At 37.8% G+C, this 21,440-nt stretch overlaps 1 protein-coding gene across 1 annotated transcript; it reads left to right on the forward strand.

Annotated features, from left to right (window-relative positions):
• Positions 1 to 19,102: 19,102 nt before the first annotated feature.
• On the forward strand, positions 19,103 to 20,654 carry LOC120532197 (interleukin-8-like). Its single transcript, XM_039758056.1, has 4 exons — positions 19,103 to 19,235; positions 19,357 to 19,471; positions 19,699 to 19,782; positions 20,028 to 20,654. The coding sequence occupies exons 1-4, from the start codon at positions 19,172 to 19,174 to the stop codon at positions 20,065 to 20,067; spliced, it is 303 nt and encodes a 100-aa protein (XP_039613990.1). The 5' UTR covers positions 19,103 to 19,171; the 3' UTR covers positions 20,068 to 20,654.
• The last annotated feature ends 786 nt before the right edge of the window (positions 20,655 to 21,440 follow it).

Consider the following 21,440-nt stretch of genomic DNA (forward strand, 5'->3'; position numbering starts at 1 on the left):
GACATTGGCTTTAAATCAAATCCATCTGTTGCAGCAAGAGCCGGACACCCAAGGAATAGAGGCAATGAACAGTGAACAGAAAGAAGCAGATATACAAATACACAACCACATATCTGTATCTTGTCCTACATGCCAAGCAATTAAGAACAACAACAACAACATTTATTTATATAGCACATTTTCATACAAATAATGCAGCTCAAAGTGCTTTACATGATGAAGAAAGAGAAAAAAGACAAAATAAATAAGAATTAAAATAAGGGAACAGTAATTAACATAGAATAAAAGTAAGGTCCGATGGCCATGGAGGACAGAAAAAACATAATAAAAAGAGAAAACAAAATCTGTAGTATTTCCAGGCCACGAGACCACCCAGCTCCCTCTTGGCATTCTACCCAACTTAATTGACCTCAGTCAGTCCTCGTTGTATGCAGGGTTCTCATGCAAGAACTTAATGATGACGATCATGTGGACTTCTGACCTTTAATCCATCAATAAAACAGGTGCCTTCCTATATTTAAAAGATAAGATGTGATGCAGGGATTGTATTGTTTGTCCAGTTTGGGATTTCTTGAGAGTTCTGCTGGAGGAAAAGGGCACCATTTCTGGGGAGAGCATGGCCTGGTGTATTCAGGTCAGCATGTGACCACCTTGACTCTCTCTAGGAAATGTGAATAGTAAGGACTATTTGAGGACTCTTTGAATAAAATGTCATGTAAAAATTTAAAAACTCTTTCAAGAAAAATAATCCAACTAATGAACTAACAGCATATAATGAGTCTGCCTGTCTGGCTTGGACTGATGGACACAGGTCGATAGTAAATTTATTTGTGCACATTTTTTTGTACATTATTGTACTGTTAATGTTTGACATATTCACAATAGGGTAGAACTGCTTGATGATTTTCATTTTGATTTTTAACAATACATTTCACATTGTGGGAACAAACAGTACCAAATACAGCACATAAGCTGTTTTTTCATCATTAAAATAAGCCAAAGTAATGTCTTGAAAGAGGCAATCAAATGTAGTGACTTCTGTGATGACATAAACAGAAAACTGCCTTATGACTGAAATGACCAATCACCAATGCAACTTTATTCCTCTTTAAATTGTTGTCTATTTCTGTTTCTAAGAGTAATCTTTTTATTTTATATATGACTGTTATATATTATTTTTAAAGTTGTGTTGCGTATTCCTGTGCTTCACTGTTTGGTTCATTTTCTTTATTACACAATGTCAGTGTTTCCTGCTTTTTGCGGTTTTCATGATTTCCCTTAATTTCCCTTTACTGGCACACGTAGCCTGGTGGTCAGCAAATCAATTCATTTCCAAGGTTAAGAGGGTAAGTAAACAATTCCTGGGCGATGATGTGCTAATCTTAAAAAATGACTTCACCTGATTCATTATATTTGTCCACATTTATGATTTCTCATTACAGGAGATTACATTTAACTGACATACATCATGTATCTTTTTAGAACAAGGGTGAAGCCCTGAATTATGTGATATCCCATATGTTATTAGACAATACTGTCATTGATGACAAAATGCTGATAGCTCATAGGCTGATATATTCTGAAATGTGTTGTTAAAGTTAAACATTGCATTTAACTGTTGCTGCATATGTGAGTATGGTATGAAAATTGTAGAGACCAATTTAAGGAGAAAAAGGGCAATAATATAGATGTAATACAGCAGCCAACCAATTTGTCTTTTCTGGCACCAACCAAGAAGAAATCAACCAGGAAGAAAAATCCTGAACTCACTACTGGACTGCTTCTAATTCCAACAATTCTCGACTCTGGGAGTTATAAATTCATGACACCTTCACTCCTTGATACTCATAGATTATATCTTAAAAGATTTAACATGCTGAGCAAGAGACTTTGGTATGACACCCGTCTTATTGTCTTCTACGAAAGCATCCTGGACTGTGTGCAGTGCAATGATTGTCATCTGTTTCAGGTTCACAAACATGTTCCTATTAACAGAGTACCCTCTCCTGAGGCCTTGAGAAAATTCCCAAGGTTTTTAAAATCTACATAAATCTGAAGAAATTCATTCATCCTAACACAGTAACTTTGATGATCAAAGCAGGCAAATTCTGATTTTGGCTCATTTGAGAGATGAAATGCTTGTATTCCCCAGTATGTTATAACGTGAAGTATTGTGTCAATTTCCACTGACAAGAAAGTCCTGTAAGTTCTTAGATGTTTTAGTTGCCATTATCATTGTTTACCATCAAGGTAGGAAACCTGAAACATGGTGTCATTCATGCACGCCAAAGGGCTCCCCGATCGGCTCAGCCAAGGTAAGCAGTTCCACTCCTGGTCGAGAGAACAACTAGGGAATGCACAATGCAACCTTTAAACCCTTAACCTGGATATGATACTCACCACACACTTCTGGGTTGATCTTGCCGAGTGATAGCAGAGCACTTATCAACAAAAACCCTTTTAAAAAATGGAAAAAAAAGAAAAACAAAATGGCATTGTAGGTAATTGTTCCTTATATTCAACATTGTTAAAAATGCACAAAATATCTTTGACCACCATATTCCTTAACCCCTGAAAACCCTAAATGAGGTATAAATAATTTTTTGAGGTTAAAGGTTATTTATAAAAAAACAAACAGAAAAATCTGAAAATGACACTTTAAGACAAAGCAGCAATAATGGACAATGAGAACATTGAGTTTTCTCCTTGGCTTTCCCCATGTATTTACAAAAACGGTTCAATTCAGGCATATCTTCATAGGTTTTGAAACAACATTTTTCCTAGTTAGCAAAGTCGAGTCTCCTTTATAATCTACTAGCAGGAGTACCAGGCGTTGCCCGGGAATGTATAACCGGTGAATTTCCCAAATGAAAGAAACAACATAGAAATAGAACAAACAGTTTTCTGATTGACATTTTATTTTAAGTTACTCCACTCTGGACTCTGTCTGCTGTGGCATTTCAGACGCCCTTGAAATAGAGTTTCTTCTGGCATCTGAAGTGGACCTTCAAATTCTACGTGTTTTTTTCGGTGGCATGGCTATATTAGCGAAAAGCAGAACAATTATAATGTGTTACATGGTATTACGTATGGAATAAGCACCACAGTGAGATGAATTTACCTTATTTACAATACGTCGGAAAGCGAACAAATTGCACCATAAATACGGAAAGCTAGTGAGAAAGAGTAGCACTGAAACCATACTGGGAAAAATGGCGGGGAGGGGTGCTCTGTTTCTAAGGAGCGTCTGTGTTGAACCGTGCTGCCATCTAATGGATGTTGGCGATGGCAACTACAGAGAGAAGGGACATACAACCACTGGTGTGTGTGGGGAAAATGGTGGGGGAAGGATGATGTCTTTTTAAAGTGAGTTTCAGTTTAAATGTGCTGCAATATAATGGAGGTTGGCGAATGAAATACAGCACTATCAGTGCATGTGGGAGTGTGACCTGCGGAAACGCGAGTGTATCAGCTGGTCATGCACACTGGGTTGTTCACATTTTAGATCCATACGGCAGTTCCCTTTCACCCGAGGAAAGCAGTTGGTCTTCTCATACTTGGACACTTGCGCCATCTCTTGGCAATTTAAAAAAACATGGGTAAAGAGCAATGCACAGGGACCAGCGCTTGTGTCAGCCAGTCACGCTTTCTGGGGCGTTCACGTTTTAGATCCATACAGCAGTTCCCCTTCACCCAATCAAAGCAGTTGGCCTTCTCATACTTGGACACTTGCTCCATCTCTTGGCAATTTAAAGAAACATGGGTAAAGAGTGACGCACAGGGACCAAACGTGCCACTAGATGGTGCCGCCGTGAACGTCTGTTGGAACGTGCGGCCATCTTGTCGATAAATAAGAATGTTGTGTCGGTGAAAAGGTGCCCTGCGCTTTGTCACGAACATTTTTCCCAACCAAATATACCCAATGACCTCCTCCTGGTCACAAAGGAGCCCCATCCCCAGTTTGGTGGCGATCGGACACCCGGTGCAGATTTGTATGGCGGACAAACAAACATAAATACGTACACACACATACATACATTGACTCTGCTTTATATATTAGATTAATAAGTGCCTCGGGCCTGTAATTAGAGAAAGTTCTTCCTCTTGTGAACTCCACAAATGAACTGCCATCTTATTCTAGAATACTTCCTTTATGACTCTACTGAGTAATAGAGATGGTAGTGACATGGCGCCCCTTAGATTCAACCAAAACTGAAGACATTTGCAAGTGTCAGGAAATTCAGTGAGCCCAATATGGCTACAGCAGATTTGTTTTCTCTTTAGTATCAGACATAGCAGCAATTATAAAAAAAAAAAAATCACTCTTGCATTATTTGGGGTCTGTCAGTATTGGACCCTGAGTGCTACCTATAGGTGATTATGACACTAAAAAGGGATAAAATGAATGTCAGAGCCCATCAAAGCAATTACAGTATAAAATAGACTGTTATACAGTATATAGGCATGGTGAATCATCAGCAGTTGTATAGGTTTTACAAAATCAAGAGGAAATGTTCTCATCATAGTGAGCACATCAGGACTACTGGATGATGCAGAGGTCACTGGAACAGTCCCCGGGGCTGTAAAGTAGCAGTGCTAAATGATCAGCAAGAATACAGGAAAACCTCCAGTATCTGACATGACTGCTACAGGACCAGCATAATGAGAAAAGATCAATTAGTTCATTTTGTTTGCCTAACATAATTGGTGCCTATTAATTTTATTTGCTGACAAACATAGTGAGTTGACTGGCAGGTCTGAATTGGCTTTTTATTAGCTGTAGTGAGTGTGAAATTGCCCTGTGATAGACTGGAAAAGCATCCGGGGTTTGTTCTTTCCAATACATTTGGCATAGAATCTTGCTCCTCTGGTCTATATTAGGCAAAGAGATTTCAGAAAACCAGTGAATGGATGGATGAATGGAGGATGGATTTTTGCAAACATGTTTTGGAATGAAAGAATGAATGATTCTTAAATATTGCAGATGATTTGCTTAAGCAAATTCAATTGTTAGGTTTCCCCAGATTCCCATTATAACTTCAAAGTTGAAGTGAAACTGCAAACACTTACACAAATGAGAAAGGTTCCCAATATAAAGTTTTGTTCTTCAGTTTGTAGCTAGATATAGAATCCCACATCAATTTTAGATCTGACTAAATAGCTCGATGAACAGCCCTTTTAATTCTAATGACTTCTGTATATCGACTCTTGATAACTACCACAATGATACTTTTGTTTTTGCTTTTCCTCCTTTAATTCCTGTCACTCTCTATAACGAGGTGTCCACTTGCACACAGTTTCTTCTTCTACTAAAACTAAACAGGTATGAAGCTATCCTGGATGCAGAAGTAATTCAGGGCAAACCAGAAGTGAACCTATAAGGGTCTTTGAAGATCCTTTCAAAAACGGAGGCTAATTCACATTAGAGGTGAGAGGAGACATACTGATGAGAAATCAATACACAGAATGAAGAGGGAAAAGAACTAAGAGATAAGATAGTTGGGAGCTTAACATGGCACAAAAGAGGTGGAGTGGAGCAACAACTCCACCAATGATAGGGATTTGAGACCTGGGAAGATAAGCCAAAGGAGACTTTGGAAGCTGTTGTTTTTCCTTTGTATTCTCTGCCTATTTTCATTCCTTTACAGTTTTGTGTATTTGGGTCTTCTTGAAATTAATATTATTGATCATGGATGCTATAAGTGACTTGCCTATTGCTCACAATCTTTATGTATGATTGTGTTTTCAGTATAATTGTATGTACATACTGTGCCATGAAAAAGCATTTAGCCAATTTTAATTGGTTTGGCTGGGAAAACTGATTTGTAAATCTAACAGTATTTTGTTTTGGATAAGTCACAAAGTTAGCTCATTTCTCATTACAAAATGTATTGCTTGAGCTGTGCCAGATTAGTTGCGGTGGACAGCAATCTTTTGGTCTTGCCACAGGGATGTTAATGTCAGGCCTGTGACTGGACCACCCTGTCATTTCTTTGGAAGTGTTCTTCCTCCAAAGTTGAAACTCTCTGGCAGTAAAGAGAGCTACTTTTCTTCAGAATCTGTCTTTGTTGTGCACCATTCATTTTCCCAGTGCTCCTGACTGGACTGCCAGCCACCTCAACATGATGCTGCCACTACATTTTACAGTAAAGATGGTATGACGTGTTAGATTTACACCACACATACCACTTAGTTTTCAAGGCACAAAGTTCCACTTTAGCCTTATCAGACCACAAGACTTTCTGCCACATCTTTAGAATATCTTCCAAGTGACTTTTTTAAAACTTCTTGAAGGGGAAGGACATGTGTTTTTCCCTTGCTCCTCTTTGCAGTCACTGACCTCTGCAACTCAAACAAAGTGACAGCTGTCATCACAGGGGCCTCTCTGACAAGTGCCACTCTTGGTCAGTGATTAAGTTTACATGGGTGGCCTGGCCAAGGTAGTGTGGATAATATAATAATATAAGTTAATATTCATAATATAAGATAATATAAGTTTTATATTTTTTTCACTACCATTTTGTGGACTGCACTGAGCTCAGATGTTTGTTCCGTGCCCTTACGATGGTCTTGTACCCTTCCCTAGATCACTGCTTTTCTGTAGTTCTATCACTAACCTGTTTTGAATGCTCTTTTATCTTCATTATGGTTTAATTTGTGGAAAATCTCTACCATACTGTTTGTACTTCAGCAAGGATGGGGAATTTATCCTAACAAATTAATTCTTACACAGACAGAGACCATCAAAAAATCGGGTGACCAGTGCACCAGAGCAAAGTTAGTGTTATATTTAATAAGGTTAGGCATTCTTTTTAAATCTCACAATTATGACGTTTTCTTTTCAGCAAATTTTTGAAATGTTTTCATTTCTGTTCTGTAGGTCACTAGGAATGTAAAATATATTTAATATTTTATATATTATAAGAGGGCAGCTGCCTTGGTCTGCGTGGGGGCCACGGGAGCAGAGCTTGGAAGCTCAACCTGTTTGGGGCCCATGGTCACTGCCAGGGGGCGCCCAGATACTTGTGGAGCCCTGGAAGGCAGCACTTCTGCCACATCAAGAAGTGCTGCCAGACCAGGGATGGTGTACGCCTGGAGTGCTTCCGGGTGCAAGGGCAGCACTTCCGCCACACCGTGCTGCCGAAAGTTCATCATCGAGCACCTGGAGCACATCTGGGGAAGATATAAAAGAGGCCGCCTCACTCCATTCCTAGAGCTGGAGTCAGGTGGAAGAGGACGAATCTTGCCTGGGAGGAGTTGGAGGCGGTAGTGAGAGAAGAAAGGAGTCGAAAAGACTATTTCATGATGATTGGTGCACTGTGTTCTGGTGTAGTGCAAATAAACATGTGTGTTTTAAGACGTTCCATGTCTGCCTGTGTGTGTCGGGTTCAAGCTTTCCACACTATCTATCTATTGAAAAAGACAAAGATCAAAAGGGAAAGACTTGGGCCTCCGATCAGACACCTGTTTAATGTACCGATTTGAAATCAAAAGACAGAAATGAAATACCGTATGACAGTTGCCATCATTGTTGCTGCTCCTGCAAGCCATAGAACAAAGTACTTCATTAATGGAATGAATTATTAAGGATAAGATTGAGCAACACCTGGCAAGGACAGGAGTTATTTTGAACAGTCAGCATGGGTTCAGAAGAGGGAGGTTGTGTTTTACTAACATGCTGGAATTCTATGAGGAGGCAACAAAAGGATACGATCAAAGTGGAGCATATGATATTATTTATCTTGACTTTCAGAAAGCATTTGATAAGGTGCCACATGAGAGGTTGGGCATCAAGTTTAAAGAAGTGGGAGTTCAGGGTGATGTTTGTAGATGGGTGCAGAATTGGCTGAGACACAGGAAGCAGAGGGTGATGGTGTGAGGAACCTCTTCAGAATTGGCCGATGTTAAGAGTGGTCTTTCACAGGGGTTAGTGCTAGGGCTGCTGTTATTTTTAATATATATATATATATAAATGATTTAGATAGGAATAGAAGTAACAAGCTGGTTAAGTTTGCAGATGATACCAAGATTGGTGGATTAGCAGATAATTTGGAATCCATTATATCATTACAGAAGGACTTGGATAGCATACAGACTTGGGCAGATTTGTGGCAGATGAAATTTAATGTCAGTAAATGTAAAATATTAAACATAGGAAGTAAAAATGTTAGGTTTAAATACACGCGGTCAAAAAATGAGAAGGATTTAGGAGTCACAGTGGACTCTAAGCGGAGTAGTACAGTGGATTGAGACTATTATCTTAAAATGAGTTCATCAAGAACACAGGGACACAGTTGGAAACTTGTTAAGGGTAAATTTCGCACAAATATTAGGAAGTTTTTCTTTACACAAAGAACGCTAGATACTTGGAATAAGCTTCCAATTAGTGTGGTAGACAGTAAGACTTTAGGAGCTTTCAAAACTCAGCTTGATATTTATTTGGAAGAAATAAGTGGATAGGACTGGCGAGCTTTGTTCTATCTATCTATCTATCTATCTATCTATCTATCTATCTATCTATCTATCATATAGTGCCTTTCATATCTATCTATCTATCTAACTATCTAGCATATAGTGCCTTTCATATCTATCTATCTATCTATCTATCTATCTATCTATCTATCTATCTATCTATCTATCTATCTATCTATCTATCTATCTATCTATCTATCTATCTATCTATCTATCTATCTATCTATGTTTGTCCTTACAATGTGTATTATTGTCTCACTCTTTTTTGTCCTATATGCAAATTGCAAAATATAGCACAGGAGATATTTTCCCTCAGGCTACATATAAGTGCTTATTACAAGTCTGACATAATGGAAAGCAGATGTGTAAATTGCAGAAGTTCCATAGTTTATTCTTAAACAAGGGCATTAGTATCTTTCTTTCTTCTCATTGCTTCAGTAGTTAAATTTTTTTGAAAAGTTAAACATTTCCAAGATATACAGTAAGCAAGAAGTTGATATAAAGCACATATTAAAAGCAGGGAGCAACAGAAGACCTCTGGCCTTAACTGGTTAGTAACTAAGTATTTTTTTATTAGGATTCCTCATTCTGTGTTTAGAATCCGAGCCTGGGAGCTGTCTGTGTGGAGTATACAGTTACTCCAGTTACTCCTATTCTCCCCAACATCTCAAAGACTTGCATGTTACTCTCCCATATGTACTAATCAGCCACAACATTAAAACCACTGACAGATGAAGTGAGTAACATTAATTATTTCATTACAATGGCACCTGTCACGTGTAGGATATATTACTAAGGCAGCAAGTGAGTGGTCAGTTCTTGATGATATGTTGCAAGCAAGAAAAATGAACAAGGGTAAGAATCTGAGTGCCTTTGACGAGGGCCTAATTGCGATGGCCAGACAACCGGGTCAGAGCATCTCCAAAACAGTTGTTTGGTGTTCCCAATAAGCACAGGTTAGTACAGACCAAAAGTGGTCAACTGAAGGACAACCCGTGAACCAGCAACAGTGTCATGTGCGCCAAAGGCTCATTGATGCATAAGGGGAGCAAAGGCTTGCCTGTCTGGTCCAGTCCCACAGATCAGCTACTGTAGCACGTATTACTGAAAAACATAATGCTGTCCATGAGAGAATGGTATCAGAACACACAGAGCATTGCAGCTTGTTGGGTATGCTGACCCCTGTCAACCTTCAGAAAGTGCCTACAATGGGCACGTGAGCATCAGAACTGGACCATGGAGCAATTAAAGAAGGTAGCCTGGTCTGATGAATCACATTTTTCAAGATCATATGGATGGTCAGTTCCTTGCATGCTGTTTACCAGTGGAGAAGATGGCAGCAATGTTGTACTAGGAAACCTGGAGTCCTGGCATTCTTGTGGATGTTACTTTGACACATACCACCTAGCTAAAGATTGTTGAAGACCACATACACTACTTCTTGGCAACAGTATTCCCTGGTGACACTGACCTCTTTTGCCACACTGCAAAAATTGTTCAGGAATGGCTTGAGGAACATGACAAAGAGTTCAAGGTGTTGACCTGGCCTCAAAATTCCCCCGATCTCAATCTGGTCAACTACTGTGGGATGTGCTGAAAAACAAATTTGATCCATGGAGGTCCCACCTCACAAATTAATGGAGTTAAAGAATTTGCGGATAATATATTGGTGCCAGACACCACAAGAAATCCGAGATCTTGTAGAGTCCATGCCGTGACTCAATCAAAAAATTAATGATATTAGAAATAACATAGTATATCTCCCCAACACTAAGGATCCCCCTAAACCCCAACATCCTGTTATAAACAAATTAAACTCTTTCACTAGGATAGATTTACCTGATTTACAAAAAATAATATCTCAATTAAAACCCTCCACCTGCGTCCTTGACCCGATACCAACAAGGTTTTTCAAAGAATTATCAGGCGTGCTAATTGATAATGTTCTTGACATAGTAAATTCGTCACTAGATACTGGGGTCTTCCCAGACTGTCTTAAGACTGCTGTAGTTAAACCCCTACTTAAGAAACATAATCTTGACCCCTCGGCTCTTGAAAATTTTAGACCCATCTCTAACCTGCCCTTCTTAAGTAAAGTTCTAGAGAAGGCAGTCATTATGCAGTTAAATGACCACCTAAATAAACATGCTATTCTTGATAAATTTCAGTCAGGTTTTAGAACAAATCACAGCACAGAAACTGCACTCGTTAAAGTAGTAAATGACTTGCGGGTAAATGCAGACAGAGGCCATTTATCTGTTCTCATCCTCTTAGATCTGAGTGCTGCATTTGACACCATTGATCACAACATTCTTAGAAATCGCCTTAGTCAATGGGTGGGCCTCTCTGGCAGTGTCTTAAATTGGTTTGAATCCTACCTGACAGGGAGAAAATATTTTGTTAGTTGTGGGAATTACAACTCGAAGACACATGATATCCAATATGGTGTTCCACAAGGCTCTATCCTGGGTCCGCTGTTATTCTCAATCTACATGCTTCCGTTAGGTCAGATTATCTCAGGGCACAACGTGAGCTACCACAGCTATGCTGATGACACACAGCTGTACTTATCAATAGCACCTGATGACCCGATTCTATTGATTCACTAACACAATGTCTGACTAGTATCTCAGAATGGATGAATAGTAATTTTCTCAAGTTAAATAAAGAGAAAACTGAAATTTTAGTGATCAGCAATAATGGATACAATGAGGCTATTAGAAATAAACTGGATACATTAGGATTAAAAGTCAAGACGGAGGTAAAAAGCTTAGGGGTGATTGTTGACTGTAATCTGAATTTTAAATCACATATTAATCAGATCATTAGGACAGCATTTTTCACTTAAGAAACATAAGTAAAGTTAGACCTCATATATCACTGAAAGATGCTGAGAAATTAGTTCACGTTTGTTTTCAGTCGACTAGATTACTGTAACGCACTCCTCTCAGGACTACCCAAAAAAGATATAAATCGTTTGCAACTAGTGCAGAATGCAGCTGCTAGAATCCTAACTAGGAAAAGAAAATCAGAACACATTACTCCAGTTTTGATGTCACTACACTGGTTACCTGTGTCATTCAGAATTGACTTTAAAATTCTGCTTATGGTTTATAAAGCCTTAAATAATCTCGCCCCATCTTATATATCGGAATGTCTGACACCTTATATTCCAAATCGTAACCTCAGATCCTCAAATGAGTGTCTCCTTAGAATTCCAAGAACAAAACTTAAAAGAAGTGGTGAGGCGGCCTTCTGCTGTTATGCACCTAAAATCTGGAATAGCCTGCCAATAGGAATTCGCCAGGCTGATACAGTAGAGCACTTTAAAACACTGCTGAAAACACATTACTTTAACATGGCCTTTTTATAACTTCATTTTAATCGTAATTTAACTTAATCCTGATACTCTGTATGTTCAATTCATCATAACAACTATTCATGGTGGCTCTAAAATCCGTACTGACCCCTACTCTCTTTTCTGTTTCTTTTTCCGGTTTCTTTGTGGTGGTGGCCTGCGCCACCTCCACCTACTCAAAGCTTCATGATGCTCCAACAATGATGGACGGATTAAAAGGAAGAAGTCTACGTGACCATCATCATCATCAAGCCCTTCCGTGAGAACCCTAAATCCAAAGAGGACTGTTTCATTTATGTTAGGTAGAATGCCCAGAGGGGACTGGGCGGTCTCATGGTCTGGAATCCCTACAGATTTTATTTTTCTCCAGCCGTCTGGAGTTTTTGTTTTTCTGTCCCCTGGCCATTGAACCTTACTCTTATTCGATGTTAATGTTGATTTATTTTTTATAATTATGTCTTTCATTTTTCTATTCTTTAATATGTAAAGCACTTTGAGCTACTGTTTGTATGAAAATGTGCTATATAAATAAATGTTGTTGTTGTTGTTGTTGTGACAAGTTGGAGCTGTTTAAATGGGATGAGGGGGCCTACACCTTATTAGGTAGGTGGTTTTAATGTTGTGGCTGATCAGCGTAAATGAATGTGTGTCCAAAATTAGGCTGGCACTCAATTCAGGGCTGCTTCCCACTCTGCACCCAAGGTAACATTATACATTGCATTTCTCCAAAAAACTGGAATGAATTAAGTAGTTGTGAGAATGTTGAATTATTTTATTTACTTAGGGCGTACATGACCAGTGCTTAGTGTCTCTCACTTTTAGTTGACTCCAGGCTCAGCCAGTGATTATACAAATTTTTAGGCTCTTCTCTTCCTACCAAGAGAACTAAATTTGAAAATAATTTTCTGGGTTGGCCTTTTCTTGAGTACTGTATATTTTCTTTATGTCCATATCAGCTGTCTCCAGATAGTCCAATTTCCTATAACATATATAGGTTGAATTATGACTCTAATGTATGTCCAATGTGAGAGTGACTGTGTGATGAACTTGTGTCTTATTGAGTGTTGATTTCAGCCTTTCTGCTGATGCTACCTGTTACTTTTCTGTGGATAATGCAATGACTGAATGTTTATCTTGTGGAAGAAGATGAACACTAAAATTTCACTAATGTTTTAATAAAATTACATCAACAAGCTGAATGTTTCCCTGCCTATTAAACCATAAGACCTTGACTGACAGCTGTCCCTGTGTTTCCTGGACTGACCTCACACTTGGCCTTTTTGTGCCGTCACACAAGAAATTCCCAGCGCTGTGCCTGCTCTACGTGGTGTGCTGGCACGTGGCTCTTACACCATGTGACCCTTCCTTGACAGACTCTTTCCTGTTTTTCACTGGACTGCTGACAAAAAACACTATTTCCACTACTGTAATCCCAAATAGTTTAAGGCCTAATATGTTGCTGAGGCAGCCTGCATTATTATGTGAAGGTAAAGCAGTATTATGATTTAAGCTGCTCTTTTATTTATGTCAGTCATTTTCTAACTCTTTTAATCCTGAACAGGGCCTATCCCAAATAGCAGAGTGCACAAGGTAGGAACAAGCCCCGGACAGGGCGGCAGTCCATCGCAGGACAAACACACACACCAAGCACACATTAGAGCCAATTTAGAAATGGCTACTCACCCAACCTGCATGTCTTTGGACTATGGGAGGAAACTGGAGCATCTGGATGAAACTCATGTAGACACGGGGAGAACATGCAAACTCCACACAGGGAGGACCTGAGATGCAAACCCTGATCTCCTTATTGCAAGGGAGCAGCACTATCACTGTGCCACCATTCCACCCTGCTTTACTTATATATTATATGTTTTGTTTCATAAAGAATAAAAACAAATTATGCTTAAATTTCAAAAAAGAAAGGTCTCCTTTTGGAAGAAGTGTTCTACATTGTAAAGGTTTGAATTACATATTGTATTATCAAAAAGGAGAACACTTGTGTTCTTCACATTTTTATATGTACGTCTAATATTTCCATGCAACCCTTGATGTACATCTTAAACTGTCATATTTTTAGTCTATATTATCTTTTTACCTTAATGTATATTAATTTTATTAAAATTTTTAAATATTGTCCCTAAGGTAATTAAATGCAGAGTGTAAAGAAATTAAACAAAGTTATTCAAAAGGCAAGAATAATGGCAATTTAAACAACCACCAGACACATGTTGGGTGTGAATTAGGTGACTCTGAAATTCTGAGATTATCTGGACTTTGGATGTCCTTGCCTCTTCTGTACTGTAGCTATCTTGCAGACTAATGAAACTTGCTAATGTTCTTGCAGCATGATGAATGGTTTTGAAAACAAACATATTATGAGTGGCATCATTAAATGATGGGACTAGTTATATATTATGCCTTAAAATTTCTTTTGCCATTTTTTTTTTTTTTTTGCATTTCAACAAGATACCATCCACATGCCTACCATTCTATTTGATTTCAAACCCATTCTGCATTGGTTGCAATGGATGGACACCCTTTCCGGAAGTAAATCCCACTTTGTTATCAAAGCAACTGGGACAGGCATCAGATTTCCACGGCCCTAAACTGGATAAGCAGGTTAGATAATGAATGAGTTATTTTTTCTGTTGTAATCGAAAGTACTTCCTCTTAGTTTTCACTGGTTCACTTAAGTGTAAGTAATTGTAGTCAATGTGATGATGGAACAGGTAGGATCAGATCCCTCTACCCCAAGGCTGCTCAGAGGCAGGTGCAAAGGCATGCCAAGAACAGATTCAGAACACTTTTCTCTGTGCTGATCAAGCACCACACACATTGGCTGTCTGTATTTTTTGCACATATCTGTTCATGTTTATTCTTTAATGAAGTGTACATTGATTTTATGTTTAAAGCTGATGTCAAATTATACGAATACTACTTGGAGGGGATGTCCAATTTGATGACTGCTGTTGTTGATATCGTCAATGGAGATTGTCACACTACATGGCTAGAAATTTCAGGGCAGGTCAAATTAGACAACTCTGTGACAACTTTTCATCAAAGTTTCACAAGCGCTTCCCTTTTTCTGACAGCCAGTAATGTGCTGTCTTACAGAGCTGGTGCCCAAATGAATGTTTACAGGTATGAGTTCAGCCACAATATCTGCCCTGCTTTTTCTTCTTCTATTCTATCATGGTGTATAAAACGTGAGACATCACACAGACAAGTCTCCCTTCTTTTTGCGAGGTCCAAAACAGCCACATTCCTTGTTTTTCATAGCTGCATTTTATGCATTGTACATCCGGCTGAACACTCATTGGTTGTCAGCTCTCATGGACACAGCTCTGACATGACCTCTTCCATAATATTCTCTGAGCTTTCTTCCCAACTTTTGTCCACACTACCACCTGACTCAAAGCTCGAAGATCTTATGGCTAGAAGTGATTTTTAAGCCCTGGCCAGTGAATACTGCTGGAGGAGGCCCAGTTAGCATTCTTCAGGACAAAGAATGTCTCTGGAAATTCCTGTCGTTATTCTAGTAGAACTCCTCCTGGCAGATGCTGCTTTCTCTGCTATCCTGAATTCCACGTCTTTTTTATGCAATAGGTCAATCCAGACAGCTTTTCCATTGTCTGTGTAGAAGGAATCCATGTATAATTTAAGCAGCCTTCCTGATTCTTGGCATATTTTCTGTCATGCCCCATTTTCCTTACAGTGTACTGTATGTGTGTCCCAAGAATAAGTGGCTCCATGGCTATGATTATCCTGGGACATGCCACCCCCTTTTTGTTTTGTTCTGCTACTGAAAACAGCTTTATAGTCAGCACACAAACCATTATCGATATCTTACTCTGACTCCTATGCTAAACAATATTAAACTTCTTGCCACCCCTGGTTATGAACTGGTCCCAGTTTCTAAAATGTTATTTTTTTAAATGTGTTGTTCAGGTTAAATAGAGACTATCAATTAACCCAGTATGGGTGAGTGTGGGTGTGTATGTGTGTTACTGATATGAATTAAATATGTTTATGAAAGAAATATCAATATATATGTACATTAAATACATTAATTCAGTAATGGATTTTGTTTAATATAATAAAGTATTCATGATTTTGGTGAAATAATGTAAATGTTTGATGCATGGACTATCAGTACAAAATCAAGCTCTGTACCAGGATCAGTGGAGAGGGTGAGAAGAGAATAAGAATGAAAAAGACATCATAATGACTGGCACAGTTATCAGTAAATAATAATAATAATAATAATTTAACTCAGTTAAAAGGGAAGCAAAGCTGTTTAAGACTTTATAAGTCAAAAGAAAGAATTTCAAATCAACTCTAACCTTAAGTGGATGCCAGGAAACATTTGAAGAGGAGTTTTCCAGGTATAATTTCATAATTATTGCGATGATTCTTGCAGCAGTAGTGGGAAGATGGTTTAAAGCTGATCGATGGATAGATGAATGGAAGAACTAATTCATATCTGATTTTTTTTTCATTTTTCTGAATAGTACTTCCATGAGCAATACTGTACTTAAATCGAAGAAATTGAGGAGACAGGACATTTCACAATTTGGAATTATCACCTCACACACTTTTATAATATACATTGATTTTCTGAACTGCATTTGTCCATTACATGGTTGAAAAGAGCTAGAGCCCACTTAACAAAACCCAGGCTTCTCTAGATCCTTATCATTATACATACAGAGAAAATAGAGGGGTGAAGGGTGCCAGAGCAATGCGTCTGAATAGGCTGCATTATCACTTGGAAGGTGCAAAAAACATGCAAGATAGGTGTTTATAGATTTCTTGTCAGCTTTTAATAAATTTAGCTGCACATTTCAGTTGATACACTTATTGATCGATTCTATTTGAGACCTAACATAGTGAGGTAGATTGTGGAATTTTAACTAACAGAGCACAAAGAATGAGTGTTAATGGTTTTTCTGATGGTCTTAATACATCTATTGGGATCTATTGCTGTCTGTCACCTCTTTAGTTTATCTTGTACACAAATACCTGGAGGAGGTTACAAACTGCAGACATATCTCGAAATTTGCAATTAACTCTGTCAGTTTGAATCTTGTACAAGATAAGGAAGATAGCCATGGACCGGTTCTTGATAAGTTTCTTCAATGTGTGATTGTTCCTTATTATAGCTAAATATCTCTGAGACACAGGGTATGGTTGTAGGTCTTAAGAGCTCCCATCCTCCCACTCCCTCAACAATAATAAAAGGGGACAGTGTGGGCATGGTGGAGCGATGCAAATATCTAGGGACGATCACTGATAAAAGGTTAAAGTGTGAGCTTAATACAGAATGAATTTATAAGAAGGGACAATTACAGCTTAACTTCCTTAGGAAACAATAGTTTTAAAATGGACAAAACCACAAGGACACTTTTATAGAAGTTCATTATCAAATATTTTTTACATTTGCTTTTATATGTTGGTTTGGTAATGTCAGCATTAAGTGTACAAACCATCTTAACAACAGTGAAAATTACTGGTGTGCAGCAATCCTCTTGTCACTGAGCTCTATTTACAAACAGGTTAGAAAGGAGGCCGACTCGATTCTCTCAGACGGGAGCCTTCCTCTTTTTCCTAAATTTTCATCAGGCTGAAGATTTACATTCCTAAGGGGAAGGAGCAATACATTTTAAAACTCTTTTATTTCTAGAGCTGTAAGTACTTTGAATTCATTTACTTATAGGGATTCTGCTAAATTCTAAATTATTAGGTTGTGTACTGTTTAAGATATTTATTTTTCTTTGTACTAATCTCGAGTGTGTGTACTTTTCAGTTGTTGTGTTTTTGCTTGCTTTTTTATACCTGAGTAACAATTCCTTGTTTTGTATTTTCTTGCTGCAAACAAATTTAAGGGGCCTGAGTTGCCTCAAAGGTTTGCGTATTGTAATTGTTTTATTTAGTCAAAAAAAAGGGTCATTTTGCTTGACTTCTCAATGCATCCAGAATAGCTAACACGCTGCAACACCCTACTATCTGGGATAAAAAGGCCATCTAAACCTACCCCAAAACCTAGAGGTATAAGTCAAGAGAAAACACTAAGTGGGACACACACCCATCTCTGGGCACATTCACACCCACTGTTTATTACACGCACTTAATTTAAAAATTCTACTCATCTTAACATACATGTCTTTGGACTGTGGGAGAAAAATACAAACTCTACTGGCTGGCATTTGAACTCAGGAATCTGATTCTGAGAGGGAATAAAATGTAACACTATGGCACCATGACACCCTTATATTATATTATATTATATTATATTATATTATATTATATTATATTATTATATTATATTATATTATCCTTTAATGCTATCCTGCTCTGGCAAATAATTGTTCTTGCCTAGCACCTTGTGGTTACTGGGATAGGCTCTAGCTACCCTATGATTCTGTTCAGGATAAGTTGCTTTGGAAGATGGCTAGATAGATAGATATATTATATTATATTATATTATGTTATATTATATTATATTATATTATATTATATTATATTATATTATATTATATTATATTACAGTGATGCAATGCCGCCCTGTCCAGAAATTGCTCTTCTACTCTGTGCTGAGATATGCTCCAGCTTCCACACAATATATTATATTATATTATATTATATTATATTATATTATATTATATTATATTATATTATATTATATATGTCTCTAGGTTAATTTCAGATCATTTACTTTTAACTGTCTAAAGATATGTTGTCAGATTAATTATCTGTTCAAAATTTCAAGGTGATTAGCATGCTCTATACCATACAACATTAATTCCCTGTTAATATTCTATTAATATGATTATAACTTTTGTCTCTATTTGATAAAATGTTGATCACAGAAATGTTTAAAACTAATATCTGTATTATATACTTTATTAAACCAAAGCAGGGTACATCTTTAGTATAAATATTCAAACAGGCTAAACTTTACTGAATTACACCTGGGTCTAAGTTAAATATGTCAAGAAACCAAAACACAATTTTAGATATGATTGAATACTGATGTACAGTATATGTTACAATCATCCAAAACAGTGTTTTAATTCCATCAGATTTTCATAAATGAGAGCTCATCTGTAATGTGAATATGACACTTGCACACGTACACACAAACATATCCATCTTCAGTTGATTTCGTAATCTCCAAAACTCCACGGCCACTATGGATGACATGCTGCTTCCTCCCTGAGGGCTATAAAAGCACAGGCTCAGAAGTGAGAGTCAGAAGTCAAACAGAGCAACTCCGGCTAAAGGAAGACTCTCACTTAAAACGTGCCGTGAAGAACAACAGGAAGCGCTTAACTTAGAAAGATGAACTGCAGAATCCCAGTCACCGTGGCTGTCTTTTTCCTGGCTCTGACTGTTCTCTCTGAAGGTGAGTTTTTATAAGCATTACAATCATTTTTATTAGTTAAGAGCTGAAGGATTTACAGGAATGATGTATGTTTGCTGTATGTTGTATGTTATTAACTCTTCATTCTCTTGGGTGCCTGCAGGCATTGAGCTGCGCTGCCAATGCATTAAAAAGGAGTCTCGTTTCATTCATCCCAGACGGCTTCTTAACGTTGAGCTGTTCCCCAGTGGGCCACACTGCAAAGACGCAGAAGTCATGTGAGTGTCAATTTCAATCAACTTCTGCCTGTTTTCATGTAATTCAAACATTTTGGGTGACTTAAAAGATAGCAGCAGCCAGCATGTGTTACTATAAGAAAAGGCATTTGTCCCCCTAATGTTTTATTTCTCACAAGTACAAACACTTTCAAGATTTGGAATGTCAGACTTTATCCTAAAGTGCAACCGACTTTTGTTTATTAAGATGTCTTTGTGTTTCTTCTTAGTGCAAGTTTGAAAACTGGTGAGAAAATCTGCTTGGAGCCAACTGCCCCCTGGGTAAAGTTAATCATCAAGAAGATCTTGGAAAGGTAATTACTGCTTTTAAGATAATAAATTCTTTCATTTAATGGAGGTTGCTAAATACCCTAATAGGACACAAAGACATCTGTTAGTAGTGGCCTTATATTTATTAACTGCATAAGAAACCAGTTTAATCTTAACACCTAAATAAAGCAATTAGCAGTTTCTGGTTTCTTTTATAGGGAAGCACAATGTCCAGAGTGACAAAATGACTCTTAAAAATAACCGCGCTTTGTTTTTTTGTTTATTTCAGCTCCCAGTCAAAATCAAGAGTGAAAAGAGCGAGCCAGTAAGAAGATGACCATAATGCTCTTCTGAGAGTGCTTATTTATGAACTTGTATATTTATTTATAACTTCATTGTTAATGCTGTGTACTAATTTATGAGCTGGAATTGGAACACGTTAACACATAGCTGGCCTGTGTGGATCCATTGTGAAGGATTTTCTAATAATGTCTGTTGCTTCTAATGGAAACTCAAATAATAATGATTGTGAAGAATAAAGTGGAGACAAGCACTGCTGGGGATAACATAAGTGTAATGTTATCATGGTGATCAATTGTATTTGTATTCTGTATTATCAGAATTTTCTTTAATGATATTAAGCACTTTGAAGTGACTCTGAAGCTTTTATATTTCTGCTGAAAGAGATCAAACTGAAACCTGATTAATTAGTCAGAGGTGTAGCACATCATTGTGCAAATCTACTGTATTGGTTTTATCGATACACCAAAAGCTGACTAAATGTCAGATTTGTTGTTTCACTAGTTTAGACAAGTGAGCACTGTACAGTACATGTTAATGATTAATTGTATTTATGAATGTAGTTTTACTGATGTTTGTAAAGTGCATATTTATTGACAATTTTTAATAAAAAATGAAAAAGTCTACAAACTATGTGTTGTGTTTAATTTCTCCAAAAAACAAAATGAGGCTGTCCTTTGCCTGCAGGTATCCTTCACATTCATGGAGATAATGTGTTGTAGCGCCTGTATGATTGTTTTGTCTAAGAGAGGAGTGTTGAGTTTCAGAGCCGTGACTTAGAAAGCAACATGAGCTCCAATACTGCGTGTTTCATGGCTGCAAGGTTTAATTTATTTTGTAGTTTGATGCATCTCAGCTTTATGCTCCATCTTCATCTTTCTTTTGACAAAACATTTAAATGTGCCACCTGCTGAATGTTACACTAAAGCATTTGGCTCTTTTAACAAAGTGTATTTTAAATGCATGGCATGATGGTGCAGTGTTTTGCAATGTTGCTGTCTCACAGCTCTCGAATCTTTGGTTGCAAATCAGGTCTGGTCTCTTCATCATTGAAGTTTGTCCATCCTCACTGCTCCTCTTGTGGGTGTCCTTTCCTGCCACATCCTAATTGCCATCTATGAGTCGGCCATATATGAGTGAATGAAGTAGGGTGTATGTGTGAGTGTGCACTGTGAAGGACTGGCAACCCATGATGCCACTGGCATGGCTACTTCTCTATAGGGCCTCTACATCCTCTGTTGGAATAAACTGAAGAAAGTGAGTTAATTAAGGAGCATTTTGTGAGTGTGGATGTGTGGGAGGGGGGCTACAAAAAAGAAATATATTGCAATTTACACATATCAGTAGTTGGCAGGAGTGGAAGAGGCTGCAGCTGATGCTAGTTGGGCTCCTGTGTTGATGC

This window comes from Polypterus senegalus, chromosome 7 (assembly GCF_016835505.1).
Source record: "Polypterus senegalus isolate Bchr_013 chromosome 7, ASM1683550v1, whole genome shotgun sequence".
NCBI classification, from domain to species: domain Eukaryota; kingdom Metazoa; phylum Chordata; class Cladistia; order Polypteriformes; family Polypteridae; genus Polypterus; species Polypterus senegalus.